This window comes from Chelonia mydas, chromosome 8 (genome assembly GCF_015237465.2).
Source record: "Chelonia mydas isolate rCheMyd1 chromosome 8, rCheMyd1.pri.v2, whole genome shotgun sequence".
Lineage (NCBI taxonomy): Eukaryota > Metazoa > Chordata > Testudines > Cheloniidae > Chelonia > Chelonia mydas.
Window position 1 is genome coordinate 28258990 of NC_057854.1, and position 25587 is coordinate 28284576.

Here is a 25587-nt window from a genome sequence, read left to right on the forward strand (position 1 = left end):
TCCTATTTCTGTCACCCTTCTGTACGCAACTTGTTTTAAACTAGTTTCTAGTATTTTAGCATTTAGACTGAGGGCCTTCAGGTAATCTTCTCAATTAGTCTCTGGGGCTTTAGAGAACAGGAAAGTGCAATTCTCTTAACAGTGGCTGAAATTATAGGTTCAGGCTAAAATTAAGGTCAGGGCTGTCTTTACGCATATGCAAAGTACGCAGCTGTATAGGGCACCAAGAAATTAGGGGCACCAAATTTACTGGTGCCGTGCGCAGCTGCGTGCTGCTCCAGCCCCTACTCCGGCTCTTCCCCAAGGCCGCCGCCCCTGCTCTGCTCCGCACCAGTCCCACCCCCCACCACTCTGAGCTCTGCAGCCGGGCTGGGCCTGCACTCACCAGCGGGAGTGCAGCGACCTGGCCTCAGCCATGCTGTCGGTGAGTGCTGGGGGGTGGTTACTCCCTGCCCCCCAAGCCAGAACCCGCCCGGCCCCCACGGAGGCCTGGGGCCAGCCCCTCCCGGCCCTTCTCTGGCGGGGCTGCATAGGGCTCCAGAATTGCTAGGGACGGCCCTGATTAAGGTACAGGCTTTAACCAATCTGACAAAAAAATAGATATATAGAGAGACAAATCCTGGACCTTTTGGATTATTATAGGGCCGGTAAATATGTGATGTTCTTTTAGAAGACAACTGTGTGATTTCCATTTTTGGGAATTAAGGTAATAACTATTCTTTTTATCCATCTGGCAGGTGACGCATCAGTACCTGTATGTTTCCTCTCTGTATATCTGTCCTCTCCATCTTCCCGTACTCATCTGCATTCCCAATAAACTCCAAAACACTCTGTTCAATCTATGTAGAAACTTGAATGAGAAGTCATGGAAAAAGCAAAAAAATCATCTGGTGTTTTTTGTTTGTTTGTTTGTTTTTGCCCTGAGCCAATTGTTTATTCATTCAACTATCAAATAATTTCACTGAGATTTATTATTTTCGTCTGTGAAATTCGACCTCATGCATTTATAATTAAAAAGGGTGCATAGTAGTAAATTGGTGTATTTGTCATTAAAAATTTGTTAGCAATATAAATGAGAAAACAATAATTAGTTTATAAACAGCTGACACTTATTTGATTTGTTGTATTGGTATTTTAATTGGAGAAAACACTGTTTAATCATATCAATATTTAGCAGAGAGAGGCCACAGCTGCAGACTTAGGATCTGGATCTAAACTTTCCAAACGTTTGAGGGTATTAAGAGAGAATGTTTTGGTTCAGCCTGTTATACATGTAGAGGCACACCACAAAACTTTTTTGAGTTTGAATGTTCCCAAAATTTGCTGGCGGGTAAAATTCACGTGTCTCACATGTCAACCAAATGAATGGAAAAGGTCTTATAATCTTAGTGTTCTTTTCTCCCCTTGTTGCATAAGTGTCAAACACAGCTGATTCTTCATGCTTTTGTGTGGGAGAAAGGGGGAGCTTCTTGAAGAATAGGGAAGAAAATAATCATTACCTGAATTATTTGTTGTCTTTATGTAAGATTAAGATAGGTTTTAGGAATTGTCATATCCAGTGTTATGATTGTATTAAATTATTACTATTTCAGTCAGCATAAGCTGTAGTGTAGACTTAGCGTTAGTTTTTCAGACCTCAAGAACAGCTCTGTGTAAGCTCAAAAGCTTGTCTCTCTCACCAACAGAAGTTGGTCCAATAAAAGATATTACCTCACCCACCTGCTCCCCCTTTTCTAGATCATTTATGAACATGTTGAACAACATAGGTTCCAGTACAGATCCTGGGGGGACCCTGCTGTTTACCCCATTCTATTGTGAAAACAGATTATTTATTCCTACCCTTTAACCAGGTACTGATCCATGAGAGGACTTCCCCTCTTATCCCATGACTGCTTTCTTTGCTTAAGAGCCTTTGGTGAAGGACCTTGTCAAAGACTTTCTAAAAGTCCAAGTACACTGTATCAACTTAATCACCCTTGTCCATATGCTTGTTGACTCCCTCAAAAAATTGTAATAGATTGGTGAGTCATGATTTCCCTTTACAAAAGCTGTGTTGACTCTTCCCCAACATATCGTGTTTATCTATGTCTGATAAGTTTCATGAATATATATAGATATATGTACTTTCCTTTCACATCACAGGTTGCACGTGTAGAAAACTTAGGTGTAGAAAAATTGAGTTTAACATATATAGATAAACAGATATTTGGTAATTATTGGGTGGAGTATGTAGCATGTGTTGCTTCAATACATGGTACTCTTTATTGTGTGTTGCAAAGGGAAATTATATTGTGTCAGCACCCTTTTCTAACTCAATGTGAGTAGATGGTCTGTAAGATGTGTAGAAGGGTGACGTAAGTTTTTTTGGGGAGGGATATTGGGATTGGGGTTTCTATTTTGTTTTTATTTTTTGGCTGGGGATCAGAGAGAGAGATGTTGGTACATCAATTTTTTCCCAAATATTTTTAGCTTAAATGGCTGATTTCATTATACTTTTTTGTTTGACATATGAGCATATAACTCACTCCTGAAGCTGTGTATCACATCCGGATAGAATCCTAATGGAAACTTATATTTGAAATAGTTTACTTGGGTTATCAGGTACAGGCAATTGGGCATGCTCAGTTTTCTTCTGCCATATTTCAACTTAAGGATAAGAAACAATCTCATACTTTTAAGCATGCTTTTTTCTGTTAGATATCTCTGTTGACTGAATTTTTGACAGTGAAAATGTGTACAGTTATACTCAATCCACTCTCACTCACTGGTTTTCTTCCTGAAGTCTCTGAGTGGGTTTAGTTATGACTTATAACTTGAGCATGGCATTTTGGGAGAAACTGAAAAAGTAGTATAAATGTAAAAATATACAGCTCATTCTGTCTTTGAAATTGTTGGTGTGAAAAGAGTGTTTTATTTAAACAAGGTCTGCTTCAACCTTGATTGACTTGCAGTAAATTGCCTGGTACGAGAGGCAAAAGGAAGTGGATAGAAAAATGGCAATCAGCACCAAATGTTTCACATATTGATTGACAAGCACCAGAGATGTGTTAGAGTAAGATAAATTGGCCAACAGGGCCCATCTTGACAGCTCCTGAGATGGGAAAATTGTTCCTGTTAATTTGCCGCTGGGACCTTGTCATTTATTGGGATATACATTTGAGTTTCTTCTAATTGTATAAACAAAGTTTGGATTCCTGTGTAGCATAGTTCAACCTCCGTTTGGTAATTTTTTTTGTCTGCACCTTTTCTGAGCTGTATTTGTAAATGGCTTTAAGACTGGGGAGAAGGGAGTCATTTAAAGAAACGGTTTAGCCTGAAATGCAGTGCATTATTCTACTGTCATTATGGATTGAACCTTAGGACCAGTTTGACTTCAGTGGGGGTTTTGCCTGAGTGAGAAGAGCATAACAGGGCCCCAAATCATGTTCGTAGGATAGTCACATCCAGATTTATACTACTTCATCCTAGCAAATTTAATCATTACTATAATGAAAAGATTTCTTACCTTTTTAACACATCTCATTTTGTACTTGCAAATGCCTTTTAATAAGGTTACAGGTTTTTTTAGTACTGCAGGGTAAAACTCCCTTTTCTATAAAGAAGTCTTTTCATCTCTGCAATTTCTTTTCATTAAAAGGACATTTTATCTTTTTAATTTCCTGTACTGCTTTCCCAATGTCCCCATTAATTATAGTGGCACCCGCTAGTGCTGAGATAGTTAATGGTCTGACAGCCTTTACATTGGAATCTTCCATTTAGAAGGGTTTGACTTGGTCTATAAAAATTTGATGTAAAGTGAAATTTAACATAAATATTCTCAGCTCAGGAGTCAGTGTTTGTTCATTTTCTTTTTATTTTCCTTTTGTTAATCCAGCAGATTCCGGTGTTAATTTATACTTTTTTTGGTGTTTTGTTTTATCTTTAATCCTCAGACTCTCAACTCAACAGTGGCTTTAAAAAGAATGAAATTGTACACACCATTATTCCACGTTGGGGACTGGTCAGAATTTTATTTATTTTTCATTTATACTGGTCATTTGTGGCTAGATTCTGGTGTTGCCACAAACCCTGTGTATGGTGGGGCAGTGCATAGGTGTGCTGTCCCAGAAACAGCACAGGGAAGGAATTGGGTATGCAAGTCTCTCAGCAGACATAGTGCCAGATTTTTAAAGGTATTTAGGTGCCTAAAGATTCAGATAGATTCCTAGTAGGATTTTCAGAAGCACTTAAGCACTTCAGATTAATTTCAGTGGGATTAAGGTAGGCACCTTGGCACTTTTGAAAATCCCGGTAGACACCCATCTACTTACATACCCCAAAATTCCACTGAAGTCAATATGGACTATATAAAAATGCAAGATTTGGCCTTACAAAGGTAGTGAACAGATTAAACTACTAATACGGGAATACAAAGAGAATGAAAGTTTAGCTCAATGGTGTTTAAATATTGTAGCAGTCACTACAAAGTGGGTGCTCTTAGCATGCAGTATGAAACAATGGTGTGAGCTGAAAAATGGGTTTTCAGTCTTTCCTTTGTGAATTTCTTAATAAAATAAATATCCAGTAGCATCCTTTATTTTAAACAATCCAAGTATTCTTAACTAACTGTCTATATAATAATTTCTCCCACCGCTAAATTACAACCATATTTAGGGTGTATTGCAATGGTTGTTTAACATTAAGTACACAGCAGCACTCCCTAGAAATTTAGGACAGGAAGCAAGTGAGAATACTATCCTCAAACTAAAGGAGTACTTGTGGCACCTTAGAGACTAACCAGTTTATTTGAGCATGAGCTTTCGTGAGCTACAGCTCAATGAAGTGAGCTGTAGCTCACGAAAGCTCATGCTCAAATAAACTGGTTAGTCTCTAAGGTGCCACAAGTACTCCTTTTCTTTTTACGAATACAGACTAACACGGCTGTTACTCTGAAACCTATCCTCAAACTGCAGAAATAACTAACAGGGGATGAATTTAATAACTTAAGTCCACTCAGCCAGAATATTCTGTGACAATATGTTATGCTATTTATTTGCTTTATATAGTGCTACAACATGAACTATATCTCTGGATTATAAAGCTAGTAATTGATCTGTTTAGACACTCCAGTCTTCCTGATTACCTAAATCAACATATTTATCTGGATCCAGTGATCAAAGTTATCCACAAGTGACTGTCTTTATCAAAAGGGCACAAGAATTAACACCAAGTCTGTACTGCATTAGTTGGAAACTTCAAATTAGTTCTATCTGTGACTTTACAGAGTTTACTAAATAAATAATTGCAGTTCTGAGTTTTCTCATGTTCATTCAAGAAGGTGTGATCTTCTCCACCTACCACTGACTTTGGGCAGACGAATCACTAATGGTTCTTCTACTCCCAGGAGAAGGGTTTCTCTGTAACACAGGTACCAAAAGCAGTTTAAGACCATAGTCAATAGAGGTCGTCATTCCCCAGCTTGAGCAATATGTTGATGTGAGTCAGAGCTTTCTGAGGATTGTGTAAAATAGGGTTGGGGGATCAGGGGAGATTCTAAGAGTGGAAACCAGCTTTGTGTTTCCGGTTGTAGTCTAAACTCAGCTTTAACATGGGGTGAAGATCAACTGGTGCGCTTGCATGCACATTTACAAGATATATGGTAACTACATATCTGAAGTCTGAATTTAATCTCTTCACTGGAAGATTTCTCTGGCATGAACATTCAAAGCATATTAGCTGATACAGGTTCACAAGCAGAGAAGTTACATTTCTTTCTTCCCAGCTTTTAAATTACAGTTTGAATTAAAGTTTGAAATTCAGTCCAGGTGAGGTCCCAAGCAAGTCTCTGGGGGTGAATTTCTCCCAAATTATGTCCTGATATTTAGGACTTTGTTTTTATCCACAGCAATGGTAGAAGGAGCTCCAAGACAATGCCTTATATAGTTCAATTATAATGATATATGAATAGCTTGCTAACGCCTTATTTTATGGTGATCATGTTAACGCTTGCTTTCAGTGGATTTGTCCATTTCATCTTATTCTTATGATTGGCTAAATCAGAAGTACAGTAAACGTACAGCACAAAATTTGACTTTAGTGAATGATGAAAAAAAATCACTGGAACAAATTATTGTTTTCCAGCTATGAAGATATCATTAAGCATATGCCAAGTAATCAGCTTGCAAGTGTAATAGGTTCATGAAGGAAAGGAGTTTTCTAATCTTATTCAGTGATGTTTTTCCCAAGACAGCAACAGCTTTTATAAAATGAGGGTTATATCTTCTCATTATGGAATCTAATCTCCCCAAAAGACATTCAACAGCTGCAAAACCCTAACATCTTTTAGTTGTAAATTGTTTTTATTATTTATCCTCATTTAACTAAAAAAGAAAGGGCTATCAGATGATTTAACAAGACAAGAATTTAGTGACTTTAGCTTTTGACAGCATCAGATAATTTCCTCACATGCTGATCTCTTTTGGATCTGTTTTCAGTATGAATCTCTGGTTCTCTTTAGTGTCCAAATTCTGCGCAAGTTTTACATAGGCCGTATGTAGATTGTGTAGGAAATGGAGAGTTTAATGCTGGTTATTAAAATTAATCATCTCTCTTTAGCACACATGTGGATTGTGATAGCTGACTTTCCTGTGCATTTTGAAAAAAGTTATCAGTGAGTGATCACCCTCCAGATAGTAGATACTTTTCCACGCAAATTTTAGTAATAATAGTACTCTGCACTGATAAGGTAGTTTTCATATTCATAGCACTTCACAAACATGTTATCTTCACAAGTAAGTATTTCTATGCCTATTTTATAGAGGTTAATTCAGATTGCTCAAGGTCATAGAATGTGAAAGGAGTAGAAGAAGGACTTGAACTCAGGACTCAGGCTGGATCGAAGCCACTGAGCCACCTGTGTGCACTTTTTTACTCTCCCTCTGTCAAAGATCAAAGGTGCTAAATATATATATATAAAAATATATATATATTCCATTGAATATTGTGACTGTTTCTGATTTTTGAAAAGAAAACATGCTCAATATGGAAATATTTTACTATTTAATTTCCAATTCTCTCTGTCTTTTTTACTTAGTTTTTCTTTGGTCTTTAAAAATAAATGACTTTTGTTTGGTAGTTGTTAGATAATTTAATGATTCATTTGGAGAGAACTTTGTACGCAGTTTCTCCTTCACTGCAGGCAAAGTCTGCTTAGAATAATGAGCAATGCAAACCCAGTTAAACTTCTTTTGTTATTTTCGTGAATATTATCTTAACTTCTCTTTTACCTGTTCCTTGAAATTTGAAATTACAGATTCCTTTTTTAGTTTCAGGCCTGAGGTCCTGCAAACTTAGATATTAAATTAATCTTCAGCCTTAAGAGGAAGTAGCATGACTCCAGCTGAATTGCAAATGAGAAATTATCTATTTTTATTAAGACCTCTACAAAAATCCTCATCCTTAACACCACCATGTGCAGTTCAGTTTATAAATTGGGCAAATGTCAGACCTACACCGTTACGATAATTGTCTAGGACCCTGTTTGACTAAAGAATTATATATGTATTATGCTGATAATGGGCAAATTTCAGAACCTAGCAAAAAACAGTTTGTTACATTGAATCATATCATGTCATTCTAAATCACCTTGGAGAAAGATGAACATTTCCAGGAGCAGAAGTACAAACTGTGGATGATACTTTGCTACCTTATTCATTTTGAGAATTTTCTTATTACACAAGTAATCCCATCGATTTCATTGGGACCACTGGAAGCATAAGCACTACTCTGTGTGACTGAGACTGACTGAACTGGGCCTTGCATAAATGATGTGTTTGTGTAATTCCAGTTAAAAAAAGCAAAGGATGGTTACTCACAAGACACTATTTTTTTTTTATATATATATACACAAGACACAATTTGCCTGACTGGACCAGTCTAGCCTGTATTGTGTTGTACTTGTACATGACTTCATGTTTTTGCGTTATCTTGACTCCATTCACACCATAGCAATGACTGGTGCTTATTTTGCATGACATAAGCAATGAAAAGGCTAATCCCCAAGGCATGTTGTTTCCTTTGTTTTGTAAATCAGGTCAGTTTATTTTAGAGTTCAGTGGTTGGTTCTTTAACAGTGAGGGCTATTAAAGCCATAGAAATGACTTATTTCTGCTGGTTCATTGCTGTTGTAAGTAATTTTGAATATTTTCTGTTTTCTCTGATTCTTTATTTTTGGCCACTGATTTAAGTATTAGGTTTTTGCTTCACCTCACTCAATCACCTTCTGTGACTTCCTAGTGTGACACTGTGACCCAACCGCTGTTTCACCGCGCCTTGATGAGCCTTTAGGAATTTAAGACCCACATTTTTAAAGGATTCAGTCATTGCTCAGCTGAGTGGAGCAATGTCTCACCCTTAGGCAACCTGTTGCCCAGTGAAATTTTCAGTCCTCAGGTGGCACCATGCTGCCTAGGTGCCTTATAGAAGAGTGCCTGGGGAAGTTAAGCCTAAGAAAGGGATTTTCAGAAAGCAACCATCTGACTGAGGAACCACCTAAGTTAGCCCAGAGTGAAATGCAGAGGAGAGGTGCAAGGAAAGGAGAGATGTGCTTACGCGTTTAAGTGGCTGACCCAGTGCACCTGGCTGTCGTGCCAGAGGTAAGTGCCTCTGTCCACTCAGGATCCTCAGCTGTGAGCCCTCTCCTGGTGTTAGGAACCTAAGCCAGATCAGCTGCTTAAGTAGTCTATGCCATAGTATCCAAAACTGTCTTTCTCTCTCTCCTCCTTGCTTATGCTCAAAACCTCTCTGACACCCATGCTACATTCACCTGTGCTCCTAGTTGTGTTTGTGCAGATGCTGTGCTGCCCATCCACCTATTGATAGCCTGGATCTGGCCTTCCTGCTGCAGGTCTGCTGAGTGTCAGGTCTTAAGTGTGCTCAGGTCATGCCTCCAGAATTGGGCCTTGCTGGCAGGATAGGAATTCCCCTGCCTAGCTTCATCTTGAGCAGCTCATTAGCTGTGGGGTGTGACAGCAGTGCTTTGGCTGCTTTGAAAATGCTGATCCCCAGAAATTTAGAGGTCTTAGGCACCTAGGAGGGGTTAGGCAGTGCCTGAGCTGAAGATCTGAAAATGTCAGTGGCGTCTATGTGGTGGATTTAAGTGGTTATGTGTCTGTTTAGGCATCTAAACCCCTAGGCCCTAGGGACATCGATAAATCTGGAGTTTGGATAGGACTGGATTCCACATCAGACTGTCTCCTCTTATAAAGACCTTATTTCTTCTTTCATGTGCACAGTGGTCACACTAAAAATATTTCTCTTAGTTTGACTGTTTTTGCCAGTGTGCTACTTTAAGAGATTGGAGATTTAGAAACATTTAAAGTAACTTTCCTCTGTCATACCTCTCAGCTACCCCTTGCTTTAAATCCTGATTCACTCCTGTCTTCTCTCTCTTATTTTCAGACTTGTTCGCGTCATTAAAAGCTGTATTATGAAATTTAAATGATAGGAAGTGTCACTGATGCTAAAGAAATTGATGTCTCATAATCATTTAAAATTTTCTTCCCTACTTTGCTTGTATACCTCATTTTAGACCCTTCTCTAGTCTTGGCAGGTTGTGAAGTATGTGACAAAGAGGGCTTAATCAAGTTCTCTTTAGAGGTAAATTATTGCTGCTGCTGACAAACCAACAGGCTTACTATTGCGCAATGTCTCACCTTTCTCCTGGGAACTGAAAGGACATATTAGTCAGCTTCAGGAGCGAACGAGAATGTGAGGATTCAAACCCAGGCACTCCCATGTGAGAGCCCTTATTTCCTGGTTCTCCAGGCTGGCCTCTTTTGAGTGTATATAAAGAGCAAATGCTGTTTCAGTTATAAAAATGGAGGCTGGTGCTACTAAACCAGAAAGAAGACTTTTTATTTTCTGGTAACCATTCTAATTTCATCACCAGGGCTCAGAAAACTTATGTTCCTAGGGCCAATTTTGACAGTACATATTTAATTTATTGAATTGGACTTTTCTTAAGAGTGCCCAGCTTGAAAGTCGCCAATCATAGAAAAATCCTGCTTTTCACAAGTATTTGAAACACAGCTTATTCATGCAAAACAGCTACTCAGTTAAAGAATGGCGGAGAGTCTGCTGAATGTGCTGTACCTCAGGAAATTTTCACATTTATCTGCTGCCTGCATAATATATATTGCTGTGCACTGCAAAAACATGCATCTTATGTTATCTAATTGTTTCCTGACACATTTAGCAACATTTCACACTTTTTAAAGTGACATTAACATTGCTGACAGTGTAGGTGCTTCAATTAGGCTGGCTTTGAATTGGAGCCAGAATGCAGTGCATGTCCCTTAACCGTGCTCATAGAAGAAGAAGAAAAACATACGATTCACGGAAATGGGGACTTTGCCAATATTTTCACGTAGCTTCCTATTTATTGTGTCAATTCTATGTGTACTTGCTCAGGAAAAGGTAGGGTAAGCTTCCTTTGTTATTTAAATCACCTCTAGTTGTAGGCCAAAATTGTCCACCACAGATACCCTCCATACTACTACTTGATGTCCAGAGGCCTCCTTCCATACTACTGCTTGATGAATGTGGTAGTTGCCAGTAAGACATTGGCATTTGCTGTTTGAAAGTAATTTCCATTACAGTAGCACCACATGTGGGTACAAAGTATAGGGAGTATCTGTATTTCCACAGAAATGCATGTTATATTCAATGACTGAATGTCAACATTTGAATGTTTGCCACTATATTCAGCTGTCTTTATTATTATGGTGTCAATTATAATGGAAATATCTCATCTTCTTTCCCCTCTGAAAATATTCTACTCTCCCATTGGGTACCTTTCCAGTTCCCTGGCTGTCTGCATTTATCCTTTGGTTTCCCATGAGGTGTTATCGAATTGATCATTTAAGAAATACTGATGTGAAAATTTCCCATCCTATTGTCCATCCTGTGCAGTAAAGTCTGTGCAGTTTCATTTTGACCTACATATAGGAAAAGAATATCATGTATATTTGTGTCCTGGTCCTCAGAAACAGACCATACAACAAAGATCGCTGGATTCAGTAAAAGACGTGCATTTGGTTGTATTTGTGTATGATACAATATGTAAATGATGTGGACCATCCATGTTTATCCTGTATATGGAAAGATCGCATTTTAGATAAGTACAAATTAGGTATGTCACAACCTCTCGATTATGAAGATTACCAGTTTTATAAAGCTACTGGAAATCTCATTTTGTTTATAAATGCCCTAAGCTATGGTAGGCTAATTTCTTGATGTCTTTCTAAGTGTAATTTTTCAGAGAAGATATGCTGTTTAACTACAAGAAGTCTTTGTGTAATATGTTGGACATACATGTACTGGTGCAGCAAAAACCTGGGGAGACAGCTCATTTGTTAACCCCATAAATGAGATTCTTCAAATGGGAAAAGCCCAAGAATGCAAAGTTACAAATAAAATAAGCTTCATACTCTGTTTATCATTATTAAATCATAAAAGGTGATAGTCTTTCTAAAAAGATGTTTTATACAAATTCATAATTTATGATTCATCGTGGGATGAAAAAATTTGGGGGCATGAGCAGCCTCCTGTTGACGTTAATAGCAAAACTACAATTGACATCAGAGAGAGCCGAATTGATCACTTGGCCATCTTTAGAGCACTGTACTCTCACTAACTCTGTGTCTCTCTTCTGTGTGTTGAATAAACAGGTCTCTAAAAAGACCCAGGGTTCAATCTCTGTCTCTGTAAGAAATATAATATTTTTACATGGTACAAAAATATGAATATATTTGGCCAATTTACTGGGATACAGTACAGATGAATGGGCCCATTACCTCTATTTTAAGAAAATGTTCTAACAAGTAAATTGTTATCATGGCCTTTGACTGCCTCACTTATATTCTGCCCACTAATCTATTTCCCCTGATACGTACTCTAATTTTCCATCCCTGTGCTGCTTCATATTGCTGCCTTTTTTAAATTAAACAACCTGCCCCCAAATAAAATAAATATCCTTCTCATCAATATGGAACTTTATGTCAAAAAATTTGGCATCACCCACTTTTTCTGAGCTACAAATGAGAACTAGATTAATTATATTTTTCGTTTCTCCTTCTAATGTCTGACTTTCTAGGAGAAGGGATTTTTTTAAAAGTACCAATATATTTGTTAAAAGCTCTCTAAAATATTAAATATTTTTCTGTAACATATGTTTCATATGCAAAATACATGATGGCGTGTTGTAATGTAAAGATTTGATTGGCATTCAGTTGAGCTGACCCACATAAATTTGAGGCATTACCACTATTGAATAAATATGTTTTGTTGGCATGAGTTTGTCTTGACCAAAAACATAAACACAAACACACCCCTCACACTCCTATAAAATAACCTTTGGTATAATACAAGACTCTATTCCCATATGGTACAGCATATGCAGATTTTAAAAATATGAAAAGTCTTCTCTCTTCCTTTCATCTCACATGTAGTGTTGAAATAGACCCAGTATGTGTGAGAATTCGTTGTACACACTATATACAGTGTCACATTCCTGTCTGAGGTGTGTCAAATCTCAAACCAGCTGCTTGTTCCCAACGGAATGTTGCAGAGAAATAATTAGAAGCCAATTCTGCTCACTCATTTTCCTTGAAAGTTTAGGATATATGCTATATTAATTCTGTACAAATTTGATGATGTTGAATCTTGTTATCGGTATTACAGGTATTTCCTGGATTAGGTTAGTGAAAAGGTCTAGGGCTAGCAAGGTGGTGACTGGTCACTGCTATAAAGTCTAGTTCTTTTCACATTAACTTGTGTTTGTTTATGCCCGTACTACATGCTAAAGGTGAAAGCAAATCACATAACAGTTTTGTGTGTGCGTTATTTTTATGAAAGAAACACAAAAATGCATGGAGAAACATAAACAGCCTGTTAGAGCAATGTCGCATTGCTTTTAGCTCATCTTCTGCAAATTCCAGAACTCTTTTTAGAGAGAAGTGTAGTGTCTAATGGAGCTGGGCATAAAGAACTCCCAAGTGCTAATTCTACTTTAGACATTGACTCAGTATTTGCTCATGAGCATGTCACTTAATTTTTCTTTTTCTCAGTTTCCCCATCTATTAAAAAAAAAAGGTAATATTTACCTGTGTATCTCCCGGGACTCTTGTGAAGATTGATTAATTATCAAATGTGTGTAAGGTGTTATGAATGCAAAAAAAAAAAAAAGAGCAAAAGTTCTAAATATTGTTACAATTCATGTTTCCAGATCAGTGGGGATTGGTTGGAGTCAGCTGTTAATAATCGCCATAACTCTCTCTTTGTACACTGAATTTATATTTCTTTCTGATACTCTTTTTGTTGACATGCAGTGCATTGTTTTGTATTCACTCTTTTCTCCTTCCACCTTTTAGGGTCTGTCTTGCCCATTTAGACTGTAAACTCTTTGGGGTAGCAACATTTTCACCTCTTATATTTGTACAGTGCATAGCTCAGTGGTGCTCCAGTCTCAGTTGGGTCCTGGGGCACTATTATAATATAAATAATAATTACATTATTTCATAACTTATGTAATGTTAAGGTTGATATCTGCACACTTACATAATTTAAGCAGAAAAGCAGTTTGAAGCTGCACAATCATGTCATATGCATAAAGTTCCTTCTGCAATTTGGTGTGTACCACTGGGGAGCTTCCGTAGGTATTACTGTACAATAAAGAAAGCTAGGGCTTCATGATGCAAAAACACCAAAACCAAATGCTCAAATTGTACATTTTCTTCATTGCTGTATTTTTAGAAATGTTGAAAATGAGGGTGCACCATCTAACATAGTCTTCTTGTGTCTTTAATGTTTGTTGCTAGCACATATGCAGCATATCTTCCTATGCCTCACTGACCTCGGCAGCGTCGCAGAGGTCCCATTTCCACATGGATAAACTGTTCTGGAACAATTTCTCTAACTCACCAAACACAAACCATTTTTATTCCTTCCAAAATCAGGCATGCAGGTCGTCTTGTACTGGCTCCCTCCCCCTTCCCTCAAACAGACATAGTCATTATGGACAATGAAAAGAATATTCTGTCACCCATCTGTCAGTGTTTGGAGGATTAGACTAAGGCAAGATCTTGGGCATATGAGTCCTGTTGTCAGAGAAGGGGATGGTGCAGTGACTCAAAGGCAGGGAGTGAGGCCCTATGCACCTGATTTCAGCCAGCTGTATGTTGGGGTGGGCTGAGCTGCCTCACTTTGGGGGAACGATCAGGACTCAAGAGTTGAAGAAAAGAGTGCACGGTGGGTGGGGAGGGAGATTCTGTACCTGGAAGATGGGACTAGGAAGAAGTGGGACTGAGAGGGTGTGGAATTGCGGTTGACCAAACCCACATTCAGCCTTATCGCTCCTGCAAATTTGACTTGCCCATTATACATATCTACAGTATTCCTGGGCAGAGATGCAGAAATGGCTCAGTCTCTTCATTCACACAATGGAGTCTGGGTTATGTGTTAAGGATTCCCTTATAATACTCCACTGTCTCATAACTCCTAGTTATGGCCCATTTCTCACAATAGTATAATTTCATTGAAGGGAATGAGGTAATTCACATTGATTATACTTATCACTGTCCCATGTCTTCAGTAGTATTGATGGGCACCGGTAGCAAAAACATTCTAAGAGGGAGGTTCAGGACGGATATATTCTGTGCTACACTCATACATCTCTTGCCCCATGACTCCAGTGAGCTCCCATATTTGGGCCATTGGAGGCAGTTGTCATTATTAGTGAGAAAATTCTGCATGTGCTTTTTTACTTGTGCTGATACCCACTGTGGTCACCAATGGATCGTGCTATGTCCATATTTCAAATTTGCATCCATTTCTACCTTTGGTGAAATCCTGTTGCGAGGACAATTCATGGCTTCATATGATTGCCACAACTGGATGTTTTCCTCTGTTACAGCTTTTGCAAGAAATCTGTACTTCTAATAAATCATGTCCAGGATCCTGCAGAACAGACAAAAGCAAGAAAGTATAAGTGTAATCGCTGTGTTTTAGACATATTATATACAGTCTTGCTCCCAGTGAAGTCAGTGGCTAAATTCCCATTGACTTAAGTAGATATCAGGCCCATAATCTGTGTTTGCTTCCAATGCTTACCAGCTGGCATGTTTCCTAGTTGCAGGAAAAATATGTGAGTAACCTAATAAAACATGGAAATTGCTTAGCAAATTCAGTAAAATTTACTATACAGGAAATATTGTTGTAGATGGAATATCCAAAGTAACTAAACATCCTAATTACTTGTCAAATTGGGGGCTTCACAGAGTACACACATCAAAAAATGTAAACAAAGAAAAATATTACAAAAGATATTGTTCCAATATCTCATGCTTAAATTCCATTGGCATTTTGATTATGCTGCAATTGCATTGCCCATAGTAGGGCCTCTGAAAATGTTACTTCTAGAAATATTACAGGGATAAGGGATAATTGTCTGACTGAGACTGGGATTATATACCCCAGGCCATTCCAGGGTCTAGCTGCCTCAATATGGAAGGATTATCATTCACCTCTTCTCTCTTCAGGGGTGCTGTAGGAACTGTATTTTTTTCCTCCTTTAGTGCGGGTCCGGTCCCAGTAAACATGCAGCTAGAAAGGATGGCAGAAGAATGGTTTAATTTTGTATTGCTTTCCTGTTTTCTGCTGGTGGAAAGTGGTTCTGATCATTCTAAATGGCTGAACAGGAAGTTACATGATTTTGCAAAATGGAAAAGAAATAAGGTGTAACCAGTGATTATCTTCATGTATCCATTTTGGCCACTAAGGCCCAAGTCTTGCAAAGCACTTAAGCACATACTTAACTTTTAAACATGTGAGTAATCTCATTGGCCTGTTAACATCAATGGAAAGACTCTCTTTAACTTTAATTGGTTTCTGGATCAAACCCTAACAGCTTTGCTGGATTGGGCTCAAGTGATCGGATATAAAGACCAGGAGAAATATAAATACTCCGCTAAATTGACGGGTAGACATATGCTTAATTTTAAGCATGTGCATAATCCCATTGTGAAAGCAACCTGAGGGAGAGCATTACTTTGATTTAAAAGCGGGTTCCTGACCTGCATGTTAATCCTGGGAATATGCTTTCTATGGGGTTTTCTTTCTATAATAAATTGTAAGTAACCAAGGGGTTGTTTTTGTATGAAAACTCTTTGGATCAAATGCTGAAATTGATCTGACCGGGATATGCAGGAGCTCAGCACTCTCAAGATCTGGGCCTTTGGCTTTCTTATTTGTGGACATTTCTATGGGATAGAAATGAGGCTAACCAGGCCTCCCCCCCCCCCCACCCCCCCTTTGTTTAGCTGTATCTCATTCATCCAGCATCAGCTCATCTAAGCAGTTACAGACTGATGCTGTGGAGACATTCCTGGAATGACTTCACAACATAGCTGATCATTTTGAATATGATACAAAGGGGCGAGTTGGTACCAGTGGTCAATAGGTATTTTGATTCTGCCCCAACTATAATCATATATACTAATGACCAGTTTCAATGTGACTTTTTTAAAATATTTTTTCATTACACTCATTGCTGACCTTTGATCCATGTGTCCTCTTTCCCAGGTCGTCCCATTCCACCTACATCCTCGTCTAGCCTTCTCCCATCTGCTCAGCTACCCAGTTCCCATAATCCTCCACCAGTTAGCTGCCAGATGCCATTGCTAGACAGCAATACCTCCCATCAAATCATGGACACCAACCCTGATGAGGAATTCTCTCCTAATTCATATCTACTAAGAGCATGTTCAGGGCCACAACAGGCTTCCAGCAGTGGTAAGGAAATTTCAAGCATATGGAATGTTGTTATGACCTTTTTTGTGTCATGTTTGCAAGTATATGTCTGTATCATACAAAATGTTGACTCCTAAATATGAAAATGAAGAAAAAATAACAGTTTTGTAATTTATTGCATTTACGGTTTTTTGGGAAACACTATGTATCATATTTAGTTTTCCTTTATTTCACTGTAGAGTATTTCTTTTATATTAAGAGTGATTTAAGGCATGTAAAAACTATTAGTGCATCTCTGTTGCTGAGAGAATGACTCACTCAACTAGGTAGTAGCCTTGAAGCAGTCTCTTGTAGAAGGGACATGTGTATAAGGTACTGAACACAATGGTAGTGGTTTGCATTTTTATAGATCAATGATATATGTAAAGCAAATTCTGAGGCTGTGTACCAGAAAGTGTGTCCTGCACCGGTTATTGTGTTGTGCTCTTGTTTCAATATTATATCTAATCCTAGCTTGTCAGCTTACATATAACTAAACTATTGATGTTTTCAGACAACTAATTTATGTCTGGAAAACATTTTAGGCCACAGTTTTCAAAAGTGGGATCTGATTTTGTGTTGCCTCTGTTTGGTGCCTCAATATCTGGGTGCCCATCTTGGGCCAATAAGGGCCATTTTCAGAAATGCTGAGCCGCCGTGACTCCATCTGTAGTCAGTGGAATCTGTGAATGCTCAGTGCTTTCTGAAAATGAGGCTCAAGATGTCTCAGGCTAAGGGACCCAAAATCACAGGCCACTTTTGGAAATGTTAGGCGCACAAGTCTTCACTTATTTTTTGCGTTAGGTTATTTTGTCAAGGAAGTGCATCCAGTTGATATGGACCATATTCAGATATGTCTGTGTGTAATTCCTATAAACTTAAGTGGGAGTTTTCAGAGGACAGAGTCTGACCATTAGTCTCTTGCATGGGAAAGGTTTCAAATATTCTTTATAAAACGCATTTGACCCTAATTCTCCTTAACGATGCTATTCTGAACTTCTGTTTTGGAAGGTTATTCACTTACTGTTGTAGTTAATGTACATTTAAAACCCTTAGCTAATAAAAATGTTTTACTTACAACTTATAGCCTTGACATTTAACCCCAATGAACACACAGAAAAGTGACAGAAAAAGTAGAAGATGCAGTTACTGATCACTCACAATTTCTCCCCAGGTCCTCTGTTCTCTATAATGATGTAGGTCTGCGTGACACTACGAATCCTGTGTGGCATGGATCTTTTGGTATTTATGCACGTGCCCAGTAAATTTTAATTATAAAGTTTGCTGACCAAGATATACTAGCATTAAATCAGATTACAACACATTGGTGCACCCAACAGAGTCATCTCCTGGATGTAGTCATACATGGGAACCCAAATGTTTGACTGGAGAATGGAGAAATGTGGTACTAAAAAGCATCTGCAGGTTTAATGACTATTTATATTTCATTTTAAATGATGATTTATCATTGCAAGTCTTTTATGTCCTGGAACCTTGGGGTGGCCTTGGCCATGTTTCATGTTGCTCTCAGGCTGTGGGCTGATACTACGTACCTTTATAGTATACTCAAAAATGTTTTGAATTGCTTTTTTAAAGGCTGGTATGGCTCAGCATTTTGTCTCTGTGCCCCACCACAACAATTTTCAAGCATGTTCCATTTTCACCTTTAATAACATATCAGGTTTCTCAAAAGGGGAGCTTATTATGTTTCATTTCTAATTTTGAATGTACCACAAACAGGCGATTACCTATTACCTCATTCTGACCACAGCTGTGTGCAGGGTTCTTTAAACATTACTTTGCTGTGGGGGCTCTTCAGAACTTTCCAGATGCCTTAAATAACTAAATAAGTATTCAAGGTATTTCCTATAGTGTACAAGTGAATACTGAAGATACTAATTTTTATCTTAAATAGGTAACGCTCACATGTTCTTAAGCATCACCTTGTCTAACGGTATGTCTACACTACGAAATTAGGTCAAATTTATAGAAGTCGGTTTTTTAGAAATCGTTTTTATATATTCGAGTGTGTGTCTCCACAGAAAATGCTCTAAGTGCATTAAGTCGGCGGAGTGCTTCCACAGTACCGAGGCAAGCTTCGACTTATGGAGTGTTGCACTGTGGGTAGCTATCCCACAGTTCCCGCAGTCTCCGCTGCCCATTGGAATTCTGGGTTGAGATCCCAATGCCTGATGGGGCTAAAACATTGTCGCGGGTGGTTCTGGGTACATATCGTCAGGCCCCCGTTCCCTCTGCTGATGAGCTCTGCATGGTCACCTCTGCTGATGAGCTCTGCATGCTCACCTGCAGCTTGCCACTCTGGCCAAACAGGAAATGAGATTCAAAAGTTTGCGGTTCTTTTCCTGTCTACCTGGCCAGTGCATCTGAGTTGAGAGTGCTGTCCAGAGTGGTCACAATGGAGCACTCTGGGATCGCTCCCGGAGGCCAATACTGTCGAATTGTGTCCACAGTACCCCAAATTCGACCCGGCAAGGCCGATTTAAGTGCTAATCCACTTGTCAGGGGTGGAGTAAGGAAAACGATTTTAAGAGCCCTTTAAGTCAAAAAAAAGGGCTTCATCTTGTGGACGGATGCAGGTTTACATCGATTTAACGCTGCTAAATTCGACCTAAAGTCCTAGTGTAGACCAGGGCTAAGTGCTAAGTGTTACAATAACAAAGATGCTTTCTACCTGCAAGACTTTCAAAGTACCATATGTCATAAACAGAGATGATCCTGAGCCGTAAAATTCAGACCTGAATCATAATCTGATTTTTGAATGCCTATGCAAATTAAATTGTTTGGATCCAAGGTTTCAGTTCAGCACATTATAGAGAGGGGAGATAGATTAAAATTTGATCTGGATTTGTGTTTGGATTCTAAACCCCTGGAAAGTTCTGAGCATTTTGGATCTAGGGCCTAAATTCATGCCCATCTCTGGTTATTAATGCATGACAAAGATTTTATCTTTAAAAGCTGTGATGCAAACACTTAATAAACATAGAAAAGACCATATTAAATTTGAAGAATTCTCATGTTGATCACGTTACTTAATAAGGGGCTCCTGTTTGGCTGATGGTATACTTACATTTGCCTCAACACTACGATTATAGGATAACTCCTAAATGGGGTTAAGATGAGTCTTCCTGGATGTGAGTTGATAGTCATCCATATGTACTGACCTGTGCCCTTCACGATAGCCTTTCTTGATATATTTGAAAAATGCATATGCTTAAAAAAATTTACCTAATCTAATCTTCCATCAAATGAGCAATCCATTGTTGATATTATGAAAGCCTTTAATCTACAATAAATCTTTATTAGAACTCATCAGAGCTTCTAGTTTGAGAGAAATGTGATTATAGCACTCTTAAAATGACATTACATCATTGGGGTGATTGGTTTATCATTTGGAGAAGCGACATCAATCATAACTAGCATAACCACACAGTAAATGAATTCAACCTTTCTACTGTGGAACAATGACACTATAATTGCTCAAAATCAGGCTTAAAATGAAATCAGAAAATGCACTTTCTTCAAATATGATGTTAACTTAATGGAATATATTATTAAAAATCGTGTTTGAGGAAATTCTATGTAATTAAAAATATGTGGAAATGTATTCCTTTTTTCTCTCATTAGAACCTGATTTCAGTTGCAGAACCATTTTATATGCAACCGAGATTATGCTGTTTTTAATTGAACGCCCATCACTTACGTTTTTCTGTTTTTGTTTCTTAATATACTATGCAGCAGAATTATATATTAAGGAGGACAAGAGGCTGTTGGAATATGATGCACGTGTTGGTAATATTTTTGAAAAACTCACAAATATAGCGGAAAATGAGACCAAAAATGTGTAGCATTTTATACATATAAAGATACCAGAGGGCAGAATATTTCCATAAGAGGTCAGTTTTGTCACTACACTATCTAGAATGGTTTCTTACAGTTAACATGGAAAACAGGCTCATTTTCTTTTGTTATATAGACACAGGATGTGCTTTTTTGTGATTATGTTTAGAAATGACCCTTATCTAATGAAAATATTATTTTGATGTGTGTAGTCAAAAATGGACAGTAGTGGTTATCTGTTCATAGGCTGTATATTTCATAGATAAACAGGATAGATTTTAAGTTACCGACACTCATTTTTTCTTGTCAAATTAAGATTTACTGCTATTTGAACATCAACCCCAGAAAAAGAGAAGTTTGTGTTTTCTGTTTTCAGTATAACTAACATACCCCTGGATACAATTTATTTTTTTCTGAAATGAGTAACCTCTTGAATGATACATTTTGTTTCAATGGATAGTTAATTAGAGCCTTATTTAAGATCCAGGACTATACTTTCATTTTGAAGCCTCTGAATCCTATAGATTATATGAAAGCAAATGCAATGTTAATTTCTTTTTGTCTGCATAAAGTATTTTGAATTTGAGAATAGGGTGAAACTAGAAATTTTACCAAGCCCTGAGACTGAATTCTGTTCTTCATTTGCTCTGAGCTGTTTTCCAGTGGTTTACAGGAATCTAAATGAAAGCAGAATTTGGCCCAATTTTTCAGTGTTTATGTATCTTTTGACACGGATGAACTAATATAAAGCATTTGGCCCAATGTAAGAGTATACATTCACAAAGCATTCTGGACATAGCCTAGAAGAAAGAACTTTGCTTTTTCACAGGTGCCATTGTGTCTGGGGGGACAACAACAGGGAGTTGAAATGTGCAGTTGTTATGGAGTATGTTAACATAAATTATTTAACTCATTGGTTTTGACCTTACTCTCAAAGGGTCTTGGTTCTGTGTTAAACTCAAAATAAACAGTAACAAAAATCTTATTAACATGACCCAAGTTTGATATGATTACACATGTGGAATGTGAAACATATACTATAATGCTGTGTGAATGCCTAGTTAAAAGGATCTACCTTCCTCAGCAAGGTACCAAGAGGTACTACAAAATACAGCAGGGCTTCATATTTAGATATTTGGGTTCAAATCCTCATAAACTACCTTTTACAGCAGTCTGTTCCAGTGGATACAAAGCATTGCTCTGAAGGAATCTGGGATTTTTTATTATTACATCACCCCTGAAGGTCTTAGTCCAGATTCTCTTCTAGGAGTGTTCAAAGCAGTCTGCTTTCTGACCTTCTACAGTTCAGAGTTATGTAAACAGATGCCTCTAGTATCCAATAGTATAATTTAAAACCCTATGGGAGAAGTCATCTTCAAAAAAAAAAAAAAAAAAAGAATCCCACAGAAAAATAATGAAGTCTCCCACAGACAGTGAAGTATCACCCCCCACTGAATGGAAAAGTAGTTTCTGTATCTACCGGCTTACATAGTAGAAAATAAAGTAGCAACAAGAAAAATCCTGAATCCTTAGCTTACTTTTTTCCACAAAGGATTGACTTCGTGTTATTTAAAAGACTAAATAAAAGGGTTTGGGTAACTCGGTAGGTAGCACCTTTATCTTTTTGCCAGAAGGACATCGGTTTAAACTGTAGATAAGAAACTTAGGCATGCATATCCATCCCAGCATGATTTCAGTGGCTGCTGGATTGCTAGAGGAACTATTCTTCTGTATTAAACTGGACTCAATACTGATGGTATTAAAGATCCCCTGGCACTTTTTAAAATAGAATGCACGGGTCAATTTTTAAAAGAAAAAATATATAATCTCCTTGGAAACAAACATTGGTGCTTGAAAGTTATGGGGCCAATCCAGCATAAAATTCTTACTGTCAACCATCTGCATCACTCATGGAAAAGATGTAGATCTTGGAGCTGTGAAAGGCAAACATTCAGCATTTGGTACTAAGGCTGACCTTCCACAAAACTTACTTATTAATTTAGCTCTATAATGGCATCTTTCAGTACCACACCCAGGTGGTGTCTATGCCTGCTTTCTCCCCATGACTCTCTAATCTCATAGGACTCCTCATTGGTGACTAACCAAACTAGTGAAATATAGTTCCACTCTAATTCAAAGTAACTTTCTTGTGAGGCCTATGGAGAGACACACAGGGCCTCAAGACTCATCCTCAGACCATTTCAAGAAAAGTTTACCCTTCCTGAGAGCCCTCCTCCTGATCACTGTCATGTAGGATTACCAGGTGTCCAGTTTTCGACTGGAATACCCAGTAGAAAAGAGACCCTGGTGGCTCTGGTCAGCATTGCTGATGGGCCATTAAAAGTCTGGTCGGTGGCACAGTGGGGCTAAGGCAGGCTCCCTGCAGCTCCGGGAAGCAGTGGCATGTCCCCGCTCTGGCTCTTAGATGTAGGGGAAATCAGGGGGCTCCGCACGCTGCCCCTGCCCCAAGCGCCAGCTCCGCAGCTCCCATTGGCGGGGAACGGCAGCCAAAGGGAGCTGCGGGGGCAGCACCTACAGATGGGGCAGTGCGCAGAGCAGTCTGGCCCACCTCCGTGTAGGAGCTGGAGGGGGGACATGTTGCTGCTTCCAGGAGCTGCCTGAGGTAAGTGCTGCCCAGAGCCCTGCACCCCTCACCCCCTCCCATGCCCCAACTCCCTGCCCCAGTCCTGATCCCCCTCCTGCCCTCCAAACCCCTCATCCCCAGACTCACTCCCCCTGCACCCCAACCCCCTGCCCCAGACCTGATCCCCCTCTTGTCCTCCAAACCCCTCGGTCCCAGCCCGGAGCATCCTCCTACACCCCAAACCTCCCATCCCCAGCCCCACCCCAGAGCCCGTACCCCTAGCCCGAGCCCTCACCACCACCCCCGCATCCCAACCCCCTGCCTCAGCTGGGAGCCCCCCCCCACCCTGAACTCTTCATTTCTGGCCCCACCCCGGAGCCTGCACCCTCAGCCAGAGCCCTCACCCCCTCCAGCACCCCAACCCCCTGAGCCAGCCTGGTGAAAATGAGTGAGTGAGTGAGGGTGGGGAGAGCGAGCGATGGGGGGGAGGGGAATGGAGTGAGCAGAGGTGGGGCCTTGGAGAGGGGGCAGGGGGCGGGGCAAGGGTGTTCGGTTTTGTGCAAGTAGAAAGTTGGCAACCCTACTGTTGTGTTGCCTCTCCTCTCCACTGTTACTTTCCTTTTTCATTTTAATTTGGTCCGTCTTGAGCTCCCTTCCTGGCCACTGGAGTGGAGAAGTCAGCCACGGAAGGATAGTTGTGGCTCTGAACCCCTTCATGCTTGTGCATCTAATTGCCAGGTGCCTGGATTAAGATGTCAATGACCTTTATTCCTAGAATCTGAGTAGCGTGGAAGGCTTCATTTTAGGCATCACCAATACAGTGCCTAAGATCAGTCAGTGACTAGCTGAGGCAGGTAAGGCTCCATGCCGGCAGAGACACGTTCTTTTTTTTAAAAAAAATCAATCCTATGTGTAGTTTCCAATCTATGCATTTAATGCTCAGTCCCATATGATATATCAGTAAAAATACCTTGAGAAACAGCATTGAATGCTCTTGATTTCAAATTGAAATACCACAAGCAAGCATTTTCTCTCAGTATTTTACAGCAATGGGAATTGAAGACTGAACATTTCAATTTCTATATTCAAATTAAAAAATGCTCATTTCCTGTTAATTTGGGGTCCCAAAACTACAGGTTGTTTTTGTTTTGTTTCACTTCCCACTGGTGCCTGCTGTGTGCTGCCCCAGAAATAATAAAGAGCTAAACTAACTTGAAGAATTGTGCAGTGAATGATCAATATGGAGAAAGTGAACCCAAAAAGCATTTTCTTCTCAGGAAATAGTTGGCAATATGTAGGGGAGGGTATCCAGCTTTCATGTTTTCTTTCTTTAGGGTAGATGAGATGGGGTAGAAACTTAAACTTATTACATTTTGTCAGCTATATGTGTTTAGAAAACTGTAGCTGCTACCAAGGAGGACTCAGGATCTAATGACTTTCTGTGGATATTGTTTTGAGCTGGATTTATATATTTATCAGGTATATCCTCAAAAGGGAATTTTCTGTACTTTAGTTGTAATTCATTACTTTTCCATCTCTTTAATTTGGGGGCACTATCTAACTCCCCTGTGCTCCTGAGCACAGACAAGGTTTTTTCCCATTTTAAAACGGTGTTAGATTGGCATTAGAACTGGAGAAGCTGCACAGGGCATGTTTCTGCATTCACATTTAAAAGTTGTTTTTCAGCCTTTACAATTGGCTCCTTTATGCTGCAGTTACTACTGATACTGTTGCTGCTGCTGCTAAACTGTGTAAAATCAGTTGATGATGCCAGCAGATCTGTGAATTCCAGCCATTAGACTTGAATTCAGACGTTCAGTATTGCAGAAACAATATAGTTATTAATTTATGAACTCATAATCATAACATCTAAACAAATGGTTGAACAAGTCACAAGTAGAAGGTGGTAAGGTAACAAAACCAGCTATATTACATTAAGAAAGAACCTAAAATTGACAATAGGTCCTGATGACGTTATTTTAATCAAATTATGCTCTTGAGAGTTATAGTGACTTTCAAAGATTCCTTGTTTGTGTTTCTTAAATCTTTTTGTTTGTTTGTTTCATACTTGTAAAACATTATGAATTGGCACCTTTGGAGAACTGCAGCCTCTCTTTAGCAATAGAGGAAGTTCAGCAAAGACAGTGGCAGTGCCAGCTTTCCAAGCTTCACCCCTTCCATTATGCCTTACCCCTGCTGTCTGATGCCACTTCTAATAAGTGAGAAAATAGTTCAGTCTCCATGGTCATTTGATCTTTGTCAGTTTTATGCTGAGAGACCCACCAATTTATTTTACCTATTTGAACTTCAGTTAAGTACCA

The 25587-nt window shown here is 39.0% G+C and overlaps 1 protein-coding gene across 3 annotated transcripts in view; it reads left to right on the forward strand.

Moving 5' to 3' along the window:
* Window positions 1-25587, forward strand: part of TENM2 (teneurin transmembrane protein 2) — an 832723-nt gene that overhangs the window by 475087 nt on the left and 332049 nt on the right. For all 3 annotated transcript variants that reach the window (XM_043521038.1, XM_037906816.2, XM_043521040.1), the window contains one exon: window positions 16618-16827. In XM_043521038.1, coding sequence (XP_043376973.1) covers window positions 16618-16827 — 210 coding nt within the window. The remainder of the gene's footprint in view (window positions 1-16617; window positions 16828-25587) is intronic.